The sequence below is a fragment of the Macadamia integrifolia genome, chromosome 12 (assembly GCF_013358625.1).
Source record: "Macadamia integrifolia cultivar HAES 741 chromosome 12, SCU_Mint_v3, whole genome shotgun sequence".
NCBI classification, from domain to species: domain Eukaryota; kingdom Viridiplantae; phylum Streptophyta; class Magnoliopsida; order Proteales; family Proteaceae; genus Macadamia; species Macadamia integrifolia.
This window is the reverse complement of record NC_056568.1, coordinates 340,999-365,320: the sequence shown is the minus strand read 5'-3', so window position 1 is coordinate 365,320 and position 24,322 is coordinate 340,999. Positions and strand designations below refer to the sequence as shown.

The 24,322-nt window shown below is 37.3% G+C and overlaps 3 protein-coding genes and 1 long non-coding RNA gene across 4 annotated transcripts; 1 reads left to right on the top strand and 3 right to left on the bottom strand.

Annotated features, from left to right (window-relative positions):
• Positions 1-309: 309 nt before the first annotated feature.
• On the top strand, positions 310-3,903 carry LOC122057248 (mitochondrial import inner membrane translocase subunit Tim9). The gene is made up of 2 exons (XM_042619291.1): positions 310-519; positions 3,408-3,903. Exons 1-2 carry the CDS (start codon positions 425-427, stop codon positions 3,592-3,594), a joined length of 282 nt encoding a protein of 93 aa, XP_042475225.1. The 5' UTR covers positions 310-424; the 3' UTR covers positions 3,595-3,903.
• Positions 3,904-6,452: 2,549 nt separating this feature from the next.
• Positions 6,453-16,260, bottom strand: LOC122058114 (protein TRIGALACTOSYLDIACYLGLYCEROL 2, chloroplastic-like). The gene is made up of 5 exons (XM_042620604.1): positions 15,370-16,260; positions 13,709-14,038; positions 11,177-11,292; positions 7,749-7,839; positions 6,453-6,830 (listed from the first exon to the last, which is right to left on the bottom strand). Exons 1-5 carry the CDS (start codon positions 15,889-15,891, stop codon positions 6,738-6,740), a joined length of 1,152 nt encoding a protein of 383 aa, XP_042476538.1. The 5' UTR covers positions 15,892-16,260; the 3' UTR covers positions 6,453-6,737.
• On the bottom strand, positions 11,909-13,699 carry LOC122058116. The gene is made up of 2 exons (XR_006133677.1): positions 13,030-13,699; positions 11,909-12,887 (listed from the first exon to the last, which is right to left on the bottom strand). It is a non-coding gene; the product is annotated as an uncharacterized LOC122058116 (long non-coding RNA).
• Positions 16,261-18,080: 1,820 nt separating the features above from the next.
• LOC122056948 (CAX-interacting protein 4-like) lies at positions 18,081-23,007 on the bottom strand. The gene is made up of 3 exons (XM_042618917.1): positions 22,830-23,007; positions 20,482-21,517; positions 18,081-18,302 (listed from the first exon to the last, which is right to left on the bottom strand). Exon 2 carries the CDS (start codon positions 21,493-21,495, stop codon positions 20,515-20,517), a length of 981 nt encoding a protein of 326 aa, XP_042474851.1. The 5' UTR covers positions 21,496-21,517; positions 22,830-23,007; the 3' UTR covers positions 18,081-18,302; positions 20,482-20,514.
• Between the last annotated feature and the right edge of the window lie 1,315 nt (positions 23,008-24,322).

Genomic DNA, 24,322 nt, shown 5'->3' with positions numbered 1-24,322 from the left:
ATACACTCTTGAATGATGAGAACAATTTGGTTCGATTTTGGTTTGAACTGACAGTTCTAACACCCTAAACTAAAATCGAGCCAAATCGAATAACATACTCACATATTCGAACCGAATTTATTCGATTTGATTTCAATCCAATTAATTTGACTTCGCTTTAGTATCGATTTTAGTGTTCGATTTCGGTTTGAAATTAACACCCTTAAGTTCGAGTTGTTAGGGCAAACTTTCACCATATGACAAATCTAGCTGCTCGAGTAACGTGGCTTCCAACGGTGCTTATGTTGGCTACGCTTTCCCTTAAACTATATAATACTGTACTACATTTCGGAACCTCGCTAGATTCCTTCGCAGGATTTTTAGGGTTTAAGGGTGAGTCGACTGTTGGGTCATCGGAAAACCTAGGTCGCTTGATCGAAGAAAGATGGACAAGAGTATGCTCGGAGACCTGGATTCTCTACCGGAAGAAGATAAGCTGAGAATGTCGGCCATGATTGACCAGCTTCAGATTCGTGACAGGTTCTCTTTCTCATTGTTTTAGTTGGTTTGGATTTCATCATTGAGTTTTTTTAGCTATTGTGATGTGCTGTAATTGCTCGAGATTGGAATCGATCAAATAATTTCTTTCTTGCTGTCTTTTCTGAATTTTCGTATTACATCTAATGATTAATTATGAAGAATTCGGAGGTAAGGTTGGTGCTTGAGGGAAGCATCTGTCATGTTAGTGCTGAAGTATATTATCATCTTCAGTATCAGCGACCTGTTGGTAATCTGCTTGTCCACTGAAGAGGAGAAAAGCAGAAAGTGTGGCGTGGTATTCCTCTCGAAGATTAGGGATGTGGGCTTTGCCTCTTTCCCCCAAATTTTTTTTTTCCTTGTGGGGATTCGTTAGTCAGTGATAGAATTAAATGGAACACAATAACTGAAGTAGATTATCAGAATTGTGAGGTCAAATACAGGGGGAACGGGGTTGTCTGTTGCTGATAATTCAGTGAAATGGCTGCTTTAGTGAGAACAAACTAGAATTTGATTTTTCAATATCCTCTATTGGTTGTCAGTTACTCTTGTCAAAACATAGTGTAGTAACTATATGCTGAACAGTAAACGAATGATAATATAAGACACTTATCTTTTCGTCATAATTGTTTCCACTTGATGAAGAGAGTGTATCAATCATCAAAACACTTCAATATTTAGATTCCGTTTCAATGTAGGATTGAGTCATGCCATAATGAACACTCTCCTTAAAGTAGTAAACGCCCCTAGCTAGTGTATTTGAGGTACCTTGCCCTTCAACCTCCAAGGTGAAACAATCTTCTTTGGAAATCACAGGCGTGTTGCACTTACTGTTTGGTTTACATAGAAATGTGAAGGGCTATGCTCAACAATTTAGAGAAAACAAAGAAGATGAAGACCAAAGTCTGAAATCAGTAAAACAGCGCGAGAGAGGCAATCTTCAATTTGAATCCGGAATGAATGATTCTAGCTACCAATAAAGGTATTTATAGATGTGGAAGAGACTCTTCCAACCACCCTTTGTGTACATTCATAACCATATTGTCATATATGCACCCTTGGATGTGTTACTACATAGACACATCCCATACTCAAATACGGTAAATTTGATGTAATATCAATCTAGGCTTGAGCTCAACTCACTTAAACCCATGTAAAAAATTAATAGATATAAAAATGAGCTGAAGTCTAGACCTTCACCTAGTACAAAAAAGATAGGACATCCTATACTCTCATATAGTAATTCTGATGAAATATCAATCTAGGCCTGAGCCCAACTTGCTTAAGTCCATATAAAAATACTAGATATAAAATTGAGCCCAAGTCCACCCCTCCACCAATTACCAAACAGATAGGTGGGTCAAGGACCTCAACTCACCACTCCTCACAAAACCGTTTCAGCCAGCCCAGGTGCGCACGAGTGTGAAAAAGCACCCTGGACATTCTAATGGGGGGATACCCTCCTTGGAACCCTTATCCCATATAGTTCCCATAAATATATACAAGCTAGCATTTTCTCTTACTTTCCATGTGGGAGTAAAAAACTATAAGAAACAAGACTCTTTGCTCTTAACAAGGCAAAGCTTGGGGTGAACAGGTGTTCAAGTCTTGAAGACTGCATTACTAAACAACTAAGGGAAAATGTTTTATTAAAAAGTATTTTGAAACTTAAAATCTTAAAATAAAAGTAGAACAATCCTTCGTAAGTTTCAAAATAGTGGTAAAACACAAATCGACAAATTAAGCATATAAGACATAGCAAGACACATTGTTGCATGTGTTTTTTGGACTTGAACCTACACTAGGTTTGATTGAGTCTTCTTCTCCCTACATCGTTTTTTTAAATTGTTGAGCATGGCCTTCAGAATTTTTGAGCAATCCAGAGAGTGAATGCAATACTTCTATGATTTCTTAAGAGGGTTGATTAAACTTTTATGTTGAAACATAAAATACTCGTAGTGCACTAATATGAGACGTTTACTATTTAAGGACAATTTTATTTGTGGCACGACTCAACCACTCTATATTGTAGCAGAATCATTGTATCAAAGTTCTTAAGTTCTGAAGATTGGTTCACTCTCCTTTACTAGTGGATATGTTTCTCAAAGAAAGATAAGTCTTGTATTCTTTTTTGTTTATTGTTCTACATCTTACTACTACACAGAGCCTTTAACCAACCACGTATAATGTCTCGCCAACGTAGATTTCAAAATTTGCAAACTTGTCAGCAGGTTATGGTAGCCAATATTTGACTTATTTTAAATTGATTTATGATCCAGATAATTCGTAAGTTCTATGCCTGCAACATCATATTGATACATGGACATGAAGTCTTTAGAATTCTTATTAAATAATCATTTTATGTATACTAGAATGGGGATTGGCTTAGATGTCATTAATTTATGATCTAGATACTTTGTAAGTTCTATGCCTGCTGAACATCATATCAATACATGGATGTGAAATCTTTGGAATTCTTATTAATTGATCATTTTTATGTATAATAGAATGAAAATTTGCTCAGCTGTAATTTTTCTGATCATTTCCAACTGTCATTTGTGGTTGTTTTGCATTTGAAAAGTCTCCTTTGACACATTTTTGTCGCTCGTTCGGAAACAATTTCAAGTACAAGCAATAATGTATGTGCGTAGCTATTTCTTGATTGAAATACCTTTCTGGATCTGGAGTATGTGTTGTAACCTGGTTTCTTTATTTTGGTTCCTTATTTCCCAAGTCAGGTTTAATATGCTGGCTGGAAATGATTTCCCTTGCAAGTTTCATGGGATTGAAATACTTGCTGGAATAGATTTACAATATTTACACTAATTTGGATTCTGACTCTTTTTTTTTTTTTTTTTTTTGGTATTTTCATTTTCATAACCAAATTGCAGTCTAAGGATGTATAATTCATTGGTGGAGAGATGTTTCACTGACTGTGTGGACAGTTTTCGGCGCAAGTCTCTAGATAAGCAAGAAGAGACGTGTGTCCGCCGGTGTGCTGAGAAGTTCTTGAAGCACTCAATGCGGGTTGGCATGAGATTTGCAGAGCTCAACCAAGGTGCAGCAACACCAGATTAAATTCACAAGGCTTCAGGAGTGACCTAGTTACCCAGGAGTACATTTTGGTGAGAGGATTTATTTTATTTTTGGATGAGAAATTGTTGTTCCTCTTTCCTGTTTCATTTTCATGAAAGAAAAAGTTGCAGTTAAGAGGGCTATGAAATTTCCAGCTTTGTTTATTGGAAACATTGACCGCTTAGGGCCTTCATAAGTTGTTGCTACTACTCAAGAAGATCTAAGAACTTGGAGTAAGATGAATTTACATTATTCCCATATTTTGGATGAATGGAATGAATTTCAGTATTCCATTGCTGAAGAATTTTCATCTCCGCCGACCCCTAAGTCTTTGTTTGTTTCGTTGTAAAATTTGATATATGAAAATTTTCTTCCACATAATTAACTTTTCAATGCCTTTTTTGCATTTTACGTTAACAAAAAACATTTGTAAATCTTATTTTACAGAAAATTTTCTTTTTCCACCTGTTAACATGAAAACAAACAAAACCCAATCAAATATTTTGCATGGCCATATATAACAGAAATTGGTTCGAAATGTTATATGTTTGTGTGAGGCAGGCACTGAAATTGCCAAGTGAATTATTATGATTATCCCCACTAGGGGTGTTTATTGGTCATTTAGGTCCAGTTTCTATTGGCTGGCTGCATTTTTATTTTAATTTATGAGAAAAGGAAATTCATTAACACTAGAAATTAGAGTTTAGGGAAATTTACATCCACCACTCCTCGCGTTTGTCCTAATTACATCATCCTCTTATTGTTTCGGTTTTTTACATTTAAACCCAAAAACCTGACACCTTTACACTGGTTTGAGTTTTTTCTCGTTAACTTGAACCAATTTTTTTAAATCTTCAAAACACCCTTCTTTTTACCCTTCAACCTATGAAAGGAAATCAATTTGGGGCTTAGGGTTTAAAACCAGTCTCTGCGATTCCTCTCAGTGATTCTTCTCTGCGATTCCAAACGAACACACTTTAGCAAATAGAAGTTGTTTCAGCGATGGCACGTTGGTGACCGTAAGTAGTTCCAGCAAAAGAGGGACAGTGATTCCCGACGAAACAAAGTGCTGCGTTTCAATATTTATCACCTATCATACCCCATAGGGCAGCAAATCTCTGGACTGGAGGAAAAATCTTTATGAATTTCCTATTGATCTGTATTATCAAAAAGAATCTCAAACTTCATCAGGTCTATGACACAAAATTAAAAAGTGTGCACCTAAATACATTTTTGTCTCAATAATGGGTCAATTGTTAAACAGCAGTGTACAGTTAATATGGAATAAATGACAAGCTAAATATTAGTAAAAAGCAACAAAATATACACATTCTTACATGCTCAGGCATGACCTATACAAATTTAGCTACTGAATAACATGCTTTATCAACATAGTAGATCTGGTTTGAGGAAAATACATAAACAGGATGACACCATGAACTTTAAGAACTAGTAATACATTTTTCTGCTTTTGTGCCCACGGCACCCGAGGAAAATAAAAGGTTTGTATACCCCTCTTCCTATCTACTGACTGGAAACAGAAATTCCGTTGACAAGGCAGCTGTAGATCGAAAAAAATGCTGAAGCTTCCAGAAGTTACAATGGCTGAAATTCAGCATTCCTGTTAGCAAACCAAAAGTTCCTCAAGGCCAAATTGATTCTCCGCATAAACGCAGCACTATTTTGTCGGGAATCACAATCCCTCTTTCGCCAGAACTACCTACGGTTAACAATGTGTCATCGTTGGAACAACTTTTGTTCGTCAAGTGTATTCGTGAGGAATCGCCAAAACTGTTTTAAACCCTAAGCTCCAAATTGATTTCCTTTCATAGGTTGAAAGGTAAAAAAAAGAGTATTTTGGGGATTTAAAAAATTGGTTCAAGTTAACGGAAAAAAACTCAAACCAATGTAATGGTGTCAGGTTTTTGGGTTTAAATGTAAAAAATGAAACAAGAGGGGAATGATGTAATTGGGACAAACGCGAGGGATGATGAATGTAAGTTTCCCTAGAGTTTATATACAGAAAAGCAGATTTCACTTTAGTAGATTGTAAGCCAAGCTTTTCAAAAATTAAAAAAACATGAGGAGATTATTGTTGTTTAATTTTTAAATGAAGTAATGTAGACGAGAAATTCTAAAAAAATTTGAGAAAGTGATACATAGCCACGCTCCATGGAGAGGTTTTGGGATCAACTTTGCTATCTCCATTGAGTACGTCCAGATAGTTCGTGTTGTTCATTCTATTTCAGCTGCATTCTGGAGACCCTTCCGAATGCTTGTAGAGCCTCTGCTTCTAATGAAGCTACATTAGTTATTTTTTATTTTAATCAAGATGTTCGAGCCAACTCACGTGCACCTTGACTAATCCTCGAAGAGACTAACACAATAATCCACCACTACGGTCTCCACTTAAATCACAGATGCACAAATGGAGAATCAAACATGTGACCGTGCCTTGCGCCTATCCACACAATCTCCCATTCACCATAATCAATCGATCTTTTTGCACGAACCTTTGCACTTGTCCTTGCCTGAAATCTTCATATAACCAATCCCATTAAGTTAGGATAAGATTTTGATTGTTGTCGTAACTATACTCATGTACGTGTATTCCACTGCTCGACTTGTAGAACACTAAATTAGGATCACTTTTGGCCGATGTAGAAACAGGGTTAGGGTATTTTTTTTTATCCGATTCCAACCCCCCACCCCCCAAAAAAAAAATTAATTAATTCTGGCCGATTCAAACGGGACCCAATTCCATGTTTTTAATCACCGAAAGCAGTGAACGCCCAACTCGGACTATCCAAGCTTAAAACTCAAATGGCAAAAGTTGCACATAAAAACCAATGAAAAACCAATGCAAGGAAAGCCAAGTTCTTCAAATTCCATGTAACTGAGGCGGGGGAATACATCTATCAAAACTTGATTCTGTTTCACTCAGAAAAAATAAAAATAAAAAACGCTTCGGAATCAGAGACAACTCAAAGCTGAGACAATTATTTTCTTTGAACGAGAATATGCAAAACAGATGGCCTTGGTGACATGGTAGATGTTCCGATTTTATATCAGGGTGTGTGAAACCCCCAAAATCATTAAGCTACTCTTGTATATGTTCTGTAATGCTATGCCCAACTTTCACTTACTCATAATAACCGACTAAGGGACTTGATGAGCAATTTCAAGTTGCGCCTCGTAGCTTCGTCACCCGTGAAGCCCGAAATGTCAGAGCTAATACTCTGCAGAGATGGAATGATTAAGGAAATAGAAAAAAAGAAAGACACTTTAGCACTATCTAGTAGGATGTAAAATGTTGTAAAGCAACCTAAGTTAATAGAAAGCCAAACGGAATCTCTTCTACTCATAACCAACAATAATCTTGTTACTATCTCAACAATTGAGCAGGATGGGCACCTGTTGTGCTTGCTAATTCCACCTTCCACTCTGTATGAGTAATAGATCTCCAAGGAGTTTGCCGGAAGCGAAAACCAGAAGTGTCTTGCAAGGGGGAGATGGTTTCAACGGACAAAGGATACGAGAAGTTGAACTACGGTCAGACTCTAAGGTGATCATGGACTGGTTGCAGCAATGAGAACAGAATAGATGGACGCTTCAGTGCTGTAAAATCTTTTCATCCATCTGTTCTTTTATTCAGGTTATGGTTGGAAAAATATAACTCTTAAAACACTAATGCATCGTTTCTGTTGGCTACTACACTGCAGCTACTAAGGCTAAAGCTGCTAAGATAACAAACACCATGGATGATGTAATTAGCTTTGTTTTTGAGTAGTTTAGTTTTCTCTTCATTTAAAAAAAAAAAATCACTGAATATAAATAAATTTTCTTGACTTTCCAACCAAATTACTTACGTTTTAGTAGAAAATTGTACTTTCACTTCTCATCCATTATCTCAATTGTATTTTTCTTTTTCACTAGTCTTTTCTTGCTAAATATTTCACATAATTTTCATCACTCTACATTCAACCAGACAACATGTTAGGCTCATTTATTCCAAAAAATCCATGTAAATGTACAATAATCAGGTAAAATCAGTAAAAAAATGTAGGATTTTACTTGAAATTTTCATTCACGTGGCTTTTACCTAAATATAAATTTAGAGAAATCAAGTTAGAAGATAGGCTGCAAACTATTCTCACCTCAATGTTCTTCAAAGTAAATATGAGGGTGTAAATGGACTGTTGAATCAGCTCAGTGTTCTCAGGAGTCATAATGGATGAGTGCACCCTTCTGCAAGCAATGGGATAAAGTAAGTCATACTTTGAAAGCAAAACATGCAAATGACAAAGAAAAAGAACTGCGAGAGCATATAATGCTAATGCAGTCACAACATGTGAAAATGCAAACAAGGCAAACAAGAGAATAGAGACACCCAGGCGGCACATAAGCAGTCATATGCCGGTATACAATGTGGAATTGCCAAAAAACATGTGACCATGCTAGCCAAACAGTGCATTCATGCTATGATCACACAAATGCTTTTAATAGTAGGCACAGGTTTCTAGGCAAGTCATCAAACATCCATGGCGACATAGAAGGCAATAGAAAGGGCTCCACTGTTGACATCACTCACAACTCAGGGTAAAGTTGGTCAAAATAATAAACTACTTTCTGGCAACTGCAGATTAAAACCACTGCTGCTGATCCAGAGTCCCCATGTAGACAAATGCTCCACATTGAACACATCATCCGTCCAGAAGGCTAAAATAGATATCTCTGTGAGGCCCTAGCAAAACAATCTAGGTGTGCCACCCACATAATCTTTTCCCACTAATTTATTGATGTTTATTACTTATTAGTGTCAACAAAACCTGAATTGAAAAAGTTCCTTACTACACAGAAATACCATTCGGTGAGGGGAAAAACAAAATGTAACTATTGTTGGCAAGATAGAGATTCATCACCACGATGGATGGATGAGATGGGCCCATGCAGAAGACGATCCTAAACCCACCTGACTGGTAAAATTTCATCAACAAACAAACACACAAAGTGGCTAAAAGTGAGATCAGACTTTAACAAAATTACAAGAATGCCATTTCACTGCAAAGGAAACTAGTGGCATTTTGTATGTAACTTTGAACTCATTTTTGAGACACTTTGCATGGTGTTCGGGGCTGAAACTTGACCAAAGAAGTAAGCGCAAGACACTCTTAATGCAAGTACTCACCCAAGTCCGCCACATTGCAAGCAGTGACTGATGCAGATAAGTCATTTAATGGGCTTATTTTATTACAAATAAGCCTTGGGTTGGGTTATGTATGTGTTGGGCCTTTGATCCCATGGGTTTTCTTTTTAATGGGCCACTTTAATGGGCCTAAAATTGGGTAGAAAGTAGGAAAACGAGATTTAATTCATTAGTTTAATTTGAGACTTGTTTTGAGTCTATTTCATTTGTTATTTCAGTTTTCTAATCAGTTTAGGTTTCCCAGTTAGTTAAGGGATTGGGTTAGGCCTTTCTTTTTAGTGTTTGAGTCAGTTTTGAGCCTTCTATATAAGTTTGTAAGGGGTTGCAACATTAAACACAAATTTATTAATAAAAAAATATGAAGCTTTGTGCTGGAGAACTGTGAGATATAGTGCTCTAAGAGACAGCTTGGATAAGATGCCCTAGAGAAGAGTGTGATGCTCGACCCAACCTATTCCTCTACCCCTATTCTTTCCCTTTATTCTCTTATTTCTGTTTTGCTCATATTATCTATCCTTAAATCTGATTTTTATTGAATTTACTAAAGATCTTATCTGGGATTGGACTTGTGACTCAATCTTACATTATTTGGTATCAGAGCCTAGCAGACCAAAGATGGAGCCACGTGAATTTTGTGAGAAACTTTCTTCATGCATATTCCTTGAATGAATGTATGAATTATATGTGTACCTCAACAACTACAACTTGACAGAGACGCAACAGTTTAATACGTTTGCTCTCAAATGAATGATTGTGTTCGAATACAATGGAGAGTTCGTGAAAGGCAACTACAAGTTCAAGAGCGTGAACCTAGAACTTGGGACGAGATGCAGTATGAGTTGGGAGGTATGTACTTATCTAAACGTGAACGAAGTATGTACTTCCTTCCACCAAAGTTCCCTCCAATTACACCCCAAAAGCCACCCACAGGTGACAAGAGCATGAAGGAATTGTTTGACCACGTGGCCATTAAGTTGCAACAAATTACAAAAGAGCAACAAGAGAAGACACCTCCAACCAATGAACCAGAGTCAAATGTTGAGGTTAGTGTTGAAGAAATCCCAACAATTCCTATTGTCAAGGAAGAGCTAGTCATTGATGTTCCCATCAAGGAGACTCATGTGGAAGAATTCGAAAGCAACAAGGTTGCCACAATGGACAATAGGGTTGTGACTGAGGAACTTGACACTACAACTATTGTGATGACTGTGAACAGCCAAGAGGAAGATCTTAAGGAGCTTGAAATTGAAATTGTGGAGGTCAAGAACACAATGGTTAAAGGCGTTCATGTGGATGATCCCATGGATACATTGAGATTGTTGAAGCTGAGCATGTGGAGTTCGTCATCCCATTAAAGTATATTGAAAGTCGAGCTCCTCACATTCTAGACTCATCCTTAGTATCAAAGAGCTACCTGAATTTTTCTACAACTTGAAGAGGGACGTGCACCATGCTATTATCACCCTCGCACCCTACAAAATTCGAGGATGAAATTTTTCTAAGAGAGTGCGAATTGATGCAGATAAGTCACTTAACAGAATCATTTTATTGCAAATAAGCCTACATTGGCCTTTGATCCCATGGGTTTTCTTTGTAATGGGCCACTATAATGGACCTAAAGTATGGGTAGAAAGTAGGAAAATGGGATTTAATTCATTAATTTAGTTAGAGTCTTGTTTTGAGTCTATTTCCTTTGTTATTTCAGTTTTCTAGTCAGTTTAGGTTTCCCAGTTAGTTAAGGATTTGAGTTAGGCCTTTGCTTTTTAGTGCTTAAGTCAGTTTTGAGTCTTCTATATAAGTTTGTAAGGGGCTACAACATTGAACACGAATTTATTAATTAAAAAGAAAAGAAAAAGCTTTGTGTTGTAGAACTGTGAGATGCAATGTTGTGAAAGACAGTTTGGGTGAGATGCTCGACCCAACTATCTATCCTTAAATCTGATCTTTATTGAATTTACTAAAGATCCTACCTTGTGATCTAATCTCACACTAGTGATAAGCCCAAATGTCACTGGCAGTGGTTACACCGTAGAAGGATAAGCAAAGAGTTTAGCATTCGATATGCATAATTCAAACATGGCTTGTCCATGTAATATAAGTATGTATAAAACCAGTCCAGTACCAATGACTAATTCTTTACTGTCTTTCCCCTTTTCTTGATTTTATACATGCATGAGAATCCAGCTATTACAGACAGAATATGCACATGACCAAATTTGGAAACAAGAGTAAGGATTATGAGATTCAACAATATAACATACATTATTATGAAATTCAACGACACAACATCCACTTTTTGAACGTCATGTTAAGAAAAAAGTAAAGATCTCCCTCTTTCCTATTCCTCGCGAAAACAGAAACGTAAAGTTAGAAATTTACCTCAAATCTTCCGCTGCTTCTGTCAGGGTTCTGGTTAAACTCTCTACTTCCTTCAAAAGACCACTATCAGAAACCTCAGCAAGCAAAGGATGAACATCTTCAGCCATGGCTTCTATCTGAGATATCACTACATCAAAGACAAAGTTCATGCATGAGCCTGCATTAAATGTTGATTATGAATAAGGATATCAACACTGCGTCTGTACCTCACTGAGTGGTTTAATATTACTCTTCATAGCTCATGCTTCAGAAATATGCAAGTCAATGTTTGCCGTGGTAGGAAATCTTAAGGACCAGCTAGCAGCTAAGTATCTATGTAGTATCATGGGAGAAACTCAACTACCTCATTTGAGTTGGACCAATTCGTCTTTTTTTTTGTGATAAATAATATTGATTCATAAAAGAAAATAATGGAAAGCCTTAAATGTAAGAAAAGAGAAGAAATCATTTCAATGTTTATGAACATTAAACTGCCAATAAAAGTCAAATACCCCCCACCCATATGCTAAATTCTCACTAACTTTCGATTCTAAACATCTAAAGATACATTAAATGGACTTCTAAGAATAAGAAACTCCAATTACTATTTTTTTTAATATCTAAGAATTTAAACAGTCATCAGAAACATTTGAATAACATAGAAGATTATTTTAAAAGAATGCAAAATCACCTCTCTTGAGCTAAAAATCCCTAGCAGGTCAGGATATTGCTCTAATATCAGCATTTTTTTTATTTTGCGGATTAAGTAAATATCAGCATGATTTAGTTTCTGACAAGGGAGAAGGGCACTGGAAATTGTAACAACTTCGACCAAATATGAACAGACTAATGCAGCAAGACATCATTTTCTTTGTTTCTTTTTTGGGTGGTAGGCAACAGCAAATAAATTTCACTAAAACTATGAAGAAAAGCTATACAACAAAAATGGTGAAGAAGCAAGATAGTTCAACAATGCAGAATCAATGCTTGTGATGACAAATATAAAAGCTACAGATGCTTATTGAATAAAAATCTTTCTCAATCTGGATTCTCATTTTCTTCCTTTACTCTGTGTTGATAATTTAGAGTAGACTGCCCAGAAGCTAAAATAGGGACGATTAAAAAGGTGGCAAAGAACAACAGATCAGTGGTAGGACACCTAGATTTCATATGGTATGTTTAATTGCATCCTCTCTAGCCTGTAAGTGTCAAAATAGAAACATGTCTTCTGAAATTGGTTCCAATCGTTAAGATTTCTCTTGTATTCTTCATGGTTGATCTCAATGTCCCCGAATTCTAATTGAATCCCACCATCATCTTCCAAAGTTCAGAGACCAGCAAAGCCATCTCGTTTGAAGAACCATAAAAATACCAGATGGACCAGGATAGTGAATTCCAATCAGCATTGCCACTCACTTTGCTTCAAGACAATTAGTTTCCTATCAACAGTCTCATGTCTCAAAACTTATTATCCATTGGACTAAATATGTTGAATGTCAAGTCTTTGGATCAACCTTCTCAAATACCACCTATTCCTCGCAGGGTTCTCTAATGCAACCAAGGCTTATTTTCTTGAGATGACAGATTTTTCCCTTGACTGCCTTCTAGTCAAGTATTTGGGGCTGCCACTGATCACTACTAGAATGACCGCTCACCATTGCACCCGATGTCGGATGTTATTCGTAAGAGCCTTCGACTTTGGAAACGCAAGTTCCTCTATTATGGAGGGCAGCTAGATGTCACAACCTGCCCAACATAGGCCCACGGGCCTAGCCCACCAAGCCCATAGACTTAGGCCAATGGTTAGGCTGACTTAGTGCTAGTGGGAGTACTAAGTGCCGGCGCGGTTGCTTAGAAAGGTCTAAGGCCGTGACATAGAGCTAATTAGATCTGTACCTTAAATCTTCTTACATATATTGGTCCGGAGTTTTTGGGCTGCCTCAATCAACTATCGAGGCTATGGAATCTCTTCTGTGTGCTTTTCTTTGGAAAGGGGCTGAAGCAGTCAAATTTCTTCACCCAACTAGTTGGGCTGCTGTTTGCCTCCTTAAGAAGGGTGGTCTTGGTTTGAAAATGATCAAAAAGGCCAATTCTGCTGGCATCCTCAAACTGATTTGGAAAATTGTGGTTAAGAAGAATAGCATCTGGGCTTACTCTAGTCTTATTTGGAAAGACTCCCTTTGGATGGTCTCCTCCTCCACTTATTGGGTTTGACGCAAGATTCTTAAACTCATAACTATTACTCTAGGGGTTTTCTCAGAAGGGTTCCAAGTTTCAGTTTGCAGGTGGAAATCCCAAATTTTTTAAAAAGAACGAAATTCACAACTTAGGCAACACAGTAACTCTAACATCAATTTCATACATTTTCCTGTGAAGAAATACTCTCTTGCAAAAGAGCAAATATATCTCAGAGCACAAAAATTGCAAACTATCATTGAACTACTAGAGAAAGCAATCAGAAGCAAGGGAATATCTAAATGCCGAAGATCAATGAAGGAACAATAAAAACATGAATATCAGAAGAAAATGCAAATTTAAGATACAGATGTGCACCTTTTTGAGGAGAGGTTTAGCCTCTTGAATAACAGATGCAACTCGTTCAACCATTTCATAAGTTTTGGAAACACCGATTTCTTCCATTTCACGTCCGAGGCGGGTGAATATGCCAACCAATGCATCCACACTTACTCCTTGGCGTCCCTTTATCTTTTGCCTGTCACATACAATTAGACCTTCTTTAACACATTCAGGATCAAGAGGTCCCACTGAAGGTGTTGGAAGTGGATCCCGAGGTGTAATATCAATCAGGGTCTCCATAAGAAGACCAGATTGATTCACCTCAATCAATGAATTCTGAGGTATGATTACTTTATCATCTTCCACCTGTAAAAAGCAGCATAAAATTCTCATCAATATCTGTCAATGAACAGATGAACCATACTAGTTCAGTAAATTTATAAAATGGCCAATATCATGTGTATTGTGATTTTCTATTGTTCAATAACAAAATCCTCCAACATCTGATAAATTCTTTTTGACATAACTTTCACCTGAAAATGGATCTAAAGTGAAAACTTAAATTGGAATCATTGACGTCATTATAAAATCAACTTTGGAAGCCAACTACATGGAGATCCTGTTACATCATTCCAATTTCCTAGAGCCTTATCTTTGGTTTCAGTATTATTTGCTATTTAAAAAACAAAAAATGTCTTCATAGCTTCTCATTCCTATCTGTAAAGCGTGAATAGTGTTACATACTTAACTCGTCCTACAAAGATCTTTCCTTCAGTTTAATTCCAATTGAAAATTAGGTTCAATCTTAATGATGCACCTCTCTCACTAAGTTCCCACTAAGTTGGAAAAACTCCAAATCCAAAAGGTTACTGTTGAAAAGTCTCCTTAACCCACTCTAGCATCATCAATAAAAAACACATCAACTGGAGGAGCCACCTCATGTATGAACAAAAGAATAGTTATAATATGTGCAAGTTATATGACTCACTGTCACACCCTCGCGTAAACCCATTCAAACGGACAACTCTAACAGAGCTTTTGCATAGCCTGTCCCAAGCTTCAGCAAAGAAGGACGTATCAGATCGGTAGCCAGAATTCAGGGAGAGATGTTTAAATAATATTCCAGACTTATCTACATATATTTAAGAAGGCAAACAATCATAGGTTAACATGACTATCAAATTCAGTATTCCCTACTACCAGTACAATAATGGGCTTCTATTATGCCACCTGAGTGGGAAACTAAGTTGCATATATAACTGTAGTCGAAGCTAAAATGGCAATTAATGTGACAGCCTAGGTATCTACAACACTAACTTCACTACTGCCTACATTATTATTAGTTAAGGATATCAATTCAATGGATTGCCTATTGTACATCGAGCTGTTCAACTATTCATAATAGTCACATAATCCACTTCCCAGCAGTGCGATATACTTAACTATAGTACCTAATGTTCAGAATATCCCATGTAAAACAAGATGTTACTCACCAGTCCAATGATATCAATGAGCATAATGCACCGTTCCTCAAAATAAAATACGGGTTAGAAGTAATAAAATTCGATTTAGAAGTGACAATGAGAAAACAAGACAAGCATTCGAAGCCATCAAATTGTTTCTCCTTGAGAAATAAATAAGCAAAAGAGACCTCATACAGCTTTGCACAGTCAAAGAAATGACAGTAGAAAACGCACCTCGACGACTGCTTCAATGCTCTTCAAGGAGGGATTAATACGAATGACATTGCCAACGGTCACCCCTCTGATCCTGACCGGCGTTCCCATGGAAATGCCACAAGCCTGAGTAAATTCAAACACCGCCTGATACTTCCTCAATCGAGATCTCAAATAGAAACCCCTTAGCCAAACCCAACTAAGAGCGAAGAGAACAGCCCCAGAAACCACAAAGAGACCGACACCTCCCTCCCAAATGCTCCTTTTACCAAACCCAAAATCGCTAAGAGGACGCAAAGTTTGCCTCCAGATAGTCCCGGGAACATCCATAATAACCGCAAGTGGGTTCTTCCTTTCTGAAGAAGAAGAAGACTGCGCCGGGAAACTCTGACCAGTGTCGGCTGAGCTCGCCCGGACATGAACGAGTTTCTTCAACGGTCTATACGGCAAGAAATTGCGCGACGACTCACCCTGGAAGACGAACTGTGGAGTGCGCAATACATTGGGGCCAGTAGAGACCTGAACCCATGGACTCCCAACCATCTTCCGCAGAAAACCCAAATCCACTGAAACTTGAAGTACTGCCCTAATAACCTAAAACGGATAATCAGTCTGGAATTTCTGACAACAATGAAGAAACGTAATTCTTCCAAGAAGTCGTCTACCCATCAAAGGAGAACGAGCAGTGCCAATCTCAACTTACTTCAAAAAAATTTCCCCAACTCGAATTGACTTGATAGAATCATGAACTGATAAGAGAAGATGAAAAATCAAAATAAGGAAAGAAACCCCAAATGAAAACGTTGTGGACCTCTCGGGGATTTTTTTTGTTTTTTTTTTTCGGTAGAAACTATCCGATGTGTTAGAAACAATACGATGTTAGGTGACACAACCTAATATTCCACATATAGGCGATAAAATAGAGTTTGAACAAAATTTTGTGAACAAATAGATCTATGATATATTCTTAAATCAATTCGATGGTTAAATAGTATAAGAAGAGCTGTCAATACTTGAAAATAGATGATTGAGAATTTTCTATCAGAAAAATAAAATAATTGAGTTTCCACATGAAAATTGAGAAGTGGCTAATTTTGATCATGCCCTTCCTTTTTATCGTTGGATTTTTCAAATTATTCTTTCTTGTGATATATTAAATGATCAGGGCATTGAAGTTTTTATAGGCGGAGACTCGAGCCTCATTCATAATAAAATTCATATAAAGGAAAGAGTGCATGGAAGGGTTTCCTTGTTTGCAAAGACCATATAACAAACATTTACTCATGATAATTTATATAAAATTAAAACTTTGCGTATAAATAGATCTTAAGGTTTCCTCCCCCCCCCAAATATATTCTAGAGTCAGTTACATCCCCCTCTCTTGTAGTTTGCGTTTATTCCACCCCCTTCCCTGTGTTTTCAGAAATTCCACATACCATCCCTCTATTTTGACAAATTTGACAGAAAATATGACTCCGTCAAATTATGTCCGTTAAGCTTTCAAAATATTTTTTAACATACCCAAATCACCCCTGTAGAATGTAATGACCATTATACCCATTATAAGATAGACTATCTTCTTCACTTTCGTCTCTCACTTGTAGGGGTTGAAGCAGTGGCTAGCAACAACGAGTGGCGTTGAGCGATTGACGACGAATGACGAGTGGCTAGTGGCGAGTGACGCTGAAGGATAGAGATAAGGGTATAATTGGTAATAAAAATTTTGATTAAGGCAGAAGGGTAGAATCGTATTTTAACATCCACAACTAACAGTTTACTAACCGAGTTATCTGACAAGGGTGGTATATGAAATTTCTAAAAACATAGGGGAGGGTAGTGGAATAAACGCAAAACTACATGAGAGTGAGATGTAAATGACTCTATATTCTAATGGGCACTACAGGGCCAAAGGCCAACCTACTCCTGAGGAGGAGGGAGGACACACACCCATATATGGTAGGAGTATGGTAGGAGTTGATACCCAACCTCTACTAGTCGATCTTGCTACCAGTGCATTAGTCATTGGAAAAAAAATTAAAATTCTTTTCTCATATGACAAGTTTTAATTAAAATGGAACTTATCAAGAAGCAAATTTTGACTATTTATACATCCTAAATGCCAGAGTTTCAGGGCTGGATGATGGACAAAAAAAATATCAAATTTCGTCATATATATCTTGAAGGAAAACTGGAAAAATATTGTGCCACTGTAAGGAAAACTTTCTCCAACATTAATCATAAAGTTGTTGAAGGAATTACATCAGAATGGATATTTATTATAAAACTTCAACTTTTAAAAACACAAGAAAAATCCAATACTGTGCCTTTTTCTGGAGGGGAAAAAACTCACTTCAAATCTGGAATGGTCCTACCTTGACAGGCTTATTATTCATATCCATGCAGTTTATCCCATTGTCTCGCACAGAATAATAATGCTCTGATTCTGACTTTCAGGTAGCTAAAATTTGATTGATTACAATTCGGAACACTGTAATCTCTCCATTGTACCGTAATTCAATTTTTTTTTTCGAAATATAAGAAAAAACAAAAAAAACAAAAAACAAATTTTTTTTTTTTTTGATTGATTACCAATTTCAGGGTAAAATTTTATATCAGTTACCTAATCATAATTATGAAAGTCTCCAAAATATTTTTAATATTTATTTCACTGTTTTCCTAACCACCAATCAGATGGAGCCATAGGGACCATGATAAGTAGTGAGCGACACAGATTATAAAAAAAGGTCTCAGTTTCCAATTAAATGCAATTTTTATTTATTTCGAACACTCACTAATTCAGTCTGACCCGTACTAATTCACTAATATTCTCTAGTATCATAACTCCAAACTCATAACATCACAACTTGAACACCTGCAAAGTCAACAAGTTCGTTATAGCCATCACCTTAGATTCATTGCAATTGTGTTGTTCACACCTTCACGACTTGGAACACCTGCAAAGGCAACACAATTTTGTGTTAGCCATAACCCATTTACCTTAGATCCATTGCAAATACACACAATTTTGCGAAAAGAAAACCTGAACTTACACCATCATCAATATGCGCGCGCACGCAGCATATTATTAATTGATCACAATGAAACAAAGGAAAACCAGTCAATCAGTAAGACATAGTCACCAAGATGCATTTCTTCTGCATCCCCACCACAACCACTCAACAATGCATAGGGAGAAAAATGCCCCAGACGGCATACTTTCACAGGTGAAAATAATTAAGGCAAAAAAATAGTCTCCAACGCAATCAAAACCCTATGCCCACTCAGTCTCTCTTCTCACTGACACACACTCCTCTGCCCCTCTATCGAGGAACCAATCAACGCCCACCCCATTGGTGCGTTGTGGGAAACCCTTTCCCACTCCAACGTTGTGTGAAACCTCCTCCCAGACGATTATTCTCAAGAAAGAACTCAGAGAGATCAATAGTATTTCAATCCCTAACCTACAAAGATCACCTCTGGATTGTGCTTTAGTTCTAAAACAGAACAGTTGCTGCTAACTGGTTTGTTAAAGAGCATGAACAAGAGATATTGTTCTGCCTCTGCTTTAAGTTTTAATGTTCGCAGCTGCAGTCCAGAAAAGATGTCGGTATATAAATCAAGGCCTCAACATACAAACATTCTTTTATATCAATACTATGAAGAATCTGACAGCCACGGAACATTTTTGACACTAAGTTCGCAATATCACCAATTCTATGGGCAAAATCAACAAAAACTTTAGCACAATAAATAAAGTTGCAGCACTGTTTGGTTGATGTTCCCCGTAAAATAAATTTGCATTGTCCAAACAACAGTTGGAACTGGCAATACACCTGGTGCAAATGCCAAACAACATTGTTCGTTGTTTATACTGTTGGGTCTTGCACTCCCACAATTAGCAGCGAGTATATTTCTGATGCAGATCAGAAATGTATCCCAATTGCACCCAATGGTGTTCCTCAACCATTGATTGCAGAAGAGAAGCCCATGATGCCTAACTACATATCTTTTTGTCATGTAAGTTGGGTTAAGCTTTATGCCACTTGGGTATGAATGTCAGTCTCTACATAAGATTCTTAGCAAGTAACAATTGTGCTAGGATGGGAACACTGTGAGTCTGACAAAATCTTCCCATGTCCCTGTATCCAAAAACTGCACCCAGTTTCATGTCCAAGAGATCCCTCACTGGTAGACCAGGTTATGCTCTAATTAATTCTGATCCTTAAAAACAAGCTCAGGCTGCTAGTCAACCAAGACTATAAGTAAAGTCCTACTGCACTACCCAATATGGACAGTATACAGTTTGAGAAAGTTTAGTTAAAAGACTCCCCTGCATGCACTAGCTTCTAAACCCTCACACCTTTCCACAATGCAGATTGAAGATAAGAAAGTTATGTTTTCTCCAACTTTTAAAGCAGTAAAAGACCAGTCGGAATAAGTACAAAAGCCTAAAGAGATCATACTGTTTAGATAATAGTGAATAAATTTTGTCATCCTCTCTTTATGTGAGCAACCATATGATACACAAACAAATAACCATAAAGTAGAACCAAACATAAATAAATTAAACTGCAAAATGTGCTGAGGAATGTAAAGATAAAAACGGCACAAATCGCAAGCCATTATAAACAAGGGCAAAGATCCCTCAACGGCCCGTTGAGATTTATCTCAAATACACAATTATCTGCCACGTGGCAGATCGGATTGGATGAGTCCCAACATTTTGTGGAAGAGTAAACCTCAAAATCCCAGCCCAAGAGGATATTACCAAGTGCAAAATAAAGCTTTGAAAATCTAGGGACAATGGGAGGGAGGGTGCATGGGGCATACATGGGTGATGGGTGGCTGAAAAATATAAGAGATACAGAGGATACTTGATTCAGTTAGGCTTTAAAAACTGACATGTGGCTAATCCAAATTTAGGCATGTGTATCCAACATTCAGAATAGCCCCCATCATCCTACCACTTGGCTCAAATAGTGGACAGTTGACATAAGCTTCCCTCATTGGGGTAGTGAAACTGAAATTATACCTATAAACAAACAAGCAAAAATTTCCAAGTTCTGTTTCAAGCAAAAACACATATACACCAGAAAGATAAGAAAGCTCATGCAAAAAGCACAATGATATTACCTCATATGCATAAAACATCTTCAATAGAGGTTCCTAGTCCTTGTTCCTCTTCTGAGACCGCTTTGTGCCCCTACCAACCCGAAAATCGTCCGAGTCACTGAAATCAGAATTGGAAAGTGACCTTGCCCCCCTGCTCTTTCTCTTACGTCTTCTGTCAGACTCTTCAGACTCAGATGAATCATCACAATGACGATGACTCCTCCTCCTCCTCTTCTCCTTTCTGCTCTTTCTATGATGATCATGACGTTCATCCTCCGTATCTGACGAGTCATTTCCCCTCTTCTTGTCCTTCTTCCTTTTCCGATCACTTTTATCTTCATCATCTGAATCGTCATTCCTCCTCTTGTGGCTCCTCCTTTTTCTCGATCTACCTCTCTTTCTCTTATCTTCAGAATCTGACCCATTTCCCTGTGAAGCCTCTTTCTTCTTACTCGATGATCTCAACTTACTGCCACCCTTAGTCGATGATCTCAGCTTGCTGTCACCCTTTTTCTTATACCGCGTAGCAATTATCCTCTCGATCTCTGAATCAACATCAGAATCAGAACTTTCAGTCTCATCCTCCACCTCTGAGCTTGCTTCAGAGCTCTCCGCATCAGCCTTGTTCTCCATCTTTCCTCTGTTTGACTTCAATTTATCCAGTCCTGATGCTACAGAAGCCTGAACAGCATCAGGACCCATGTCTTTTGCATCTTCATTTACACTAAGAAAGTTTCTACATTGAAATGTGAGGTGGCCAACACGGCCACACTTCTTGCAGGCCCCACGAGCTTCATCAGCATTGGAACCAGTTATACGTGCCAGGGCAAGAAGACCTTGAAAGCTAGCATATGCATTCTCAGCCTCGGGTTCAGAATTTGACTTCTGATGGGATGACTGCTTTGATTCATCCTTGTTGGGAGCATAAGGATCATACCCAATGGCACTCTGCCAGATTCCATGGGTTTGGAGGGCTGCACTACTGTGTACCCGATTGTTCGCGGGCATGCGAACCCTGCCTGCTGTGGCCGGCATTTTGTATTCTGAATATCAAGCACTGCAAACAAAACAAGGTAAAATAAATAAACATCACAATATAGCCTTCTACATCAAACAGACACGAAACTATACCAGAAAAGAAAATATTCAACTTTACAATATCAGAATCATCGGATTTAAAACATGAACCAATTTGAGCACTCTTGGAGAAGAAAATCTATCAATAAACCTCAATTACGCAAACTATACCCATAAGTGCAGAAACAGATTAAGGAAAGTGCAGAAAACAGACAAAGGCAAGTACAAGATGCATTTGGGATGATTTCAAAGGCACTATTTGTGTTCTCAATTTTCAAATTTTGGAGAATTATGGTATTTGGCGATTGATGCACCTTAGGTGCTTTTGGATACCCACTGAATTCCTGAATTTTATAAATTAAAATAAATGCATCTTCTTTAAATGATTGATTTTCAAATAGTGATTTCAAAAGAATTCCAATTGCACCCCTAAACCCAGACGTCTATCACACCATATCAGCATATCCTTCAAGATTTTCTTTTCCCAACAAGAGGACGGTGGTGCCACATCCTTAATATGAAAATTTTAAACTGAGGCCTGTTGTATCTCTTCAAAATCAAATTAAGTATCAATTGGGACATATCAGCATTATAGTTGAGGTTGTAACTAGATAATGATTTCTCTGACTACACTCTGTAATTGTCTAGGCATATCATCAACATGATCAGCTAAGCATTTAAAAGTAAATATTCTGCTGTTTCTTCAACCTTATAACCACCTCTTCTAATTAAACTGTTGATGAAAGCAGAGGCTTATAACCTCTGCAGCCACAGAATCCAGCAGTGCAAAGACCACGATGTAATCGGCATTAACCAGAACTGTAAAGTTGAGATTCTTTTATCCGATGAAATAGGGTGGCAAAATAACATACTCAAGCAAAATACATCATTGATCCTAAAGTTTCAAAGAGAGGAAAGGTATTCTGAGAACTAAGAAGACATAATTGTTAGTCCAAAGGAGCAATTCTATTTGTTCACGAAGTAAAAGTTACATCTCTTTGTTCATGAATGTAAATTTTTTTGTATAGACATGCAGCTAATTTTTCTTTCCGTCCTTAAACTACCAACCATGCTTCTCAATTCAAACTTTCAGATGAAATGGAGACTATATTAGTACTAGTTCGTAAACCTAAATTGGGAAGAGAGTATAACAACATTTCTGAATATGAAAATAAGGTCCAAAGTACTGTGTATCCTGAAAAAAAAAGGCAGTTTCCATGAATCGATCTTGGCTTTTTGGGGTTTCAAAAAAATAAATTAGAACAAGGAAAGAAGGGATGCGAGAAACTCACAAATCGCCAACGAAGATGTAAACCGTGGAGCTCTCTCTTCCTCCGTCAAAACGGAGAGGATCAGGTTGATTGATGCATAACAAAGGAATAGGGTTTGAGAATGTTGTTGATCAGCTAAAAAACTACGGCACCGAGACGATTAGGACTTGGGGTCTCGTGGCCCGAGAGAAGCAAAATATGCGAGAGGAGGAATTTATTGACTATAAAATAAAAACGAAAGGTTTTTGTACACGACTGTGCATGGTGCACGTGCGTTGAACCAAACCTTTGAACGGGGTGGGGTGGGGTCCTGTATAGCGCAAGTATATATATATATATATATATATTAATAAACTTGCATGTGCAAATGCACATTTGATCAAATATTTAGATATAAAAGTCAAATTTTTTAAAGTTGTTACATTCAAGTGTTAGTTTTATTATTTAAAAACATATATTGCTCCTAAAGAATTAAAGCCGAGGTAGTAATAGTATCAACATTGCTTGCAAGAGCGGAAGGTGAAAGCAGAGGCAACAAAGATAAATGGAGAAGGTGGTGTGGGTGTTGGTGGGGATCCAACAAAGAAATTGAGAGGATACTTGTGCAGCAACCTCATTGAGTAACAGAAAAACATAAAATCACATGGTATTTTCTAACAATCTCAATGGGTAGAGTAAGATTGAGAGAGGGAATTTGAGATTGTAATATCTGAATAATTATTAATTAATAAAGGAGAATTTAGATGGGAGTTCTGTCTACAGGATTCTATAATTCATGGTCTATTCTTCGGCAAGAACTTCTCACAAGGTTGGAGCCTAGAGGAGTTCGACAGAATAATTGATCGGTTCTGAATTTCCATGTAGACACTAAAGTATATAAATTATAATTGTTCTTTGATCCAAGACAGAGTGTCCTATACAAGTTGAAGGCTGGATATGTTTTGCTGCCATAAAAGGAGTTGAAGAGGTTGATCTAGACTTCTCTCCAAGGAGGAACTTTAACTTAATAAGGTTCCTAATTTTCTCTTTAATTGCGATAAATGTACGTTCTTACATTAACTTTGTACGTTTAGGCCCTTGCTTTCAGCTTTCAATGGTTTGTGCCTACATACTCATTTGCCTATCTCTTAGACTGGTTGATGCCACTAGGACATAATCCAATATGTATCTTAGACATGTTTGCTTCTAGAGAACGTAGTTAGGCTTTATAGTCCAGATTGTTACAATCCATTTTGAAATTGAATATTAATGTCCCCATTCTTCGTTCACTGCATTTCTCCTCCAATTCTCAAGTCTAAAAAATGCAATGCCTGATTTCTCAGCTACAATGCCTAAAGGGATTGATGAGACTTTATACATGAAAAAAAAAATCTTTCAATTTATTTATGTACGATAAGAGAATGAGTTAATGCACCTCTTTCCATCTAGCACTCGTGGGAAGATACCAATTGATCATTCAAGTACAAAAAATATATAAAATTAGTGTTTTTACTCTAAACAAAAAAAAAAAAAAA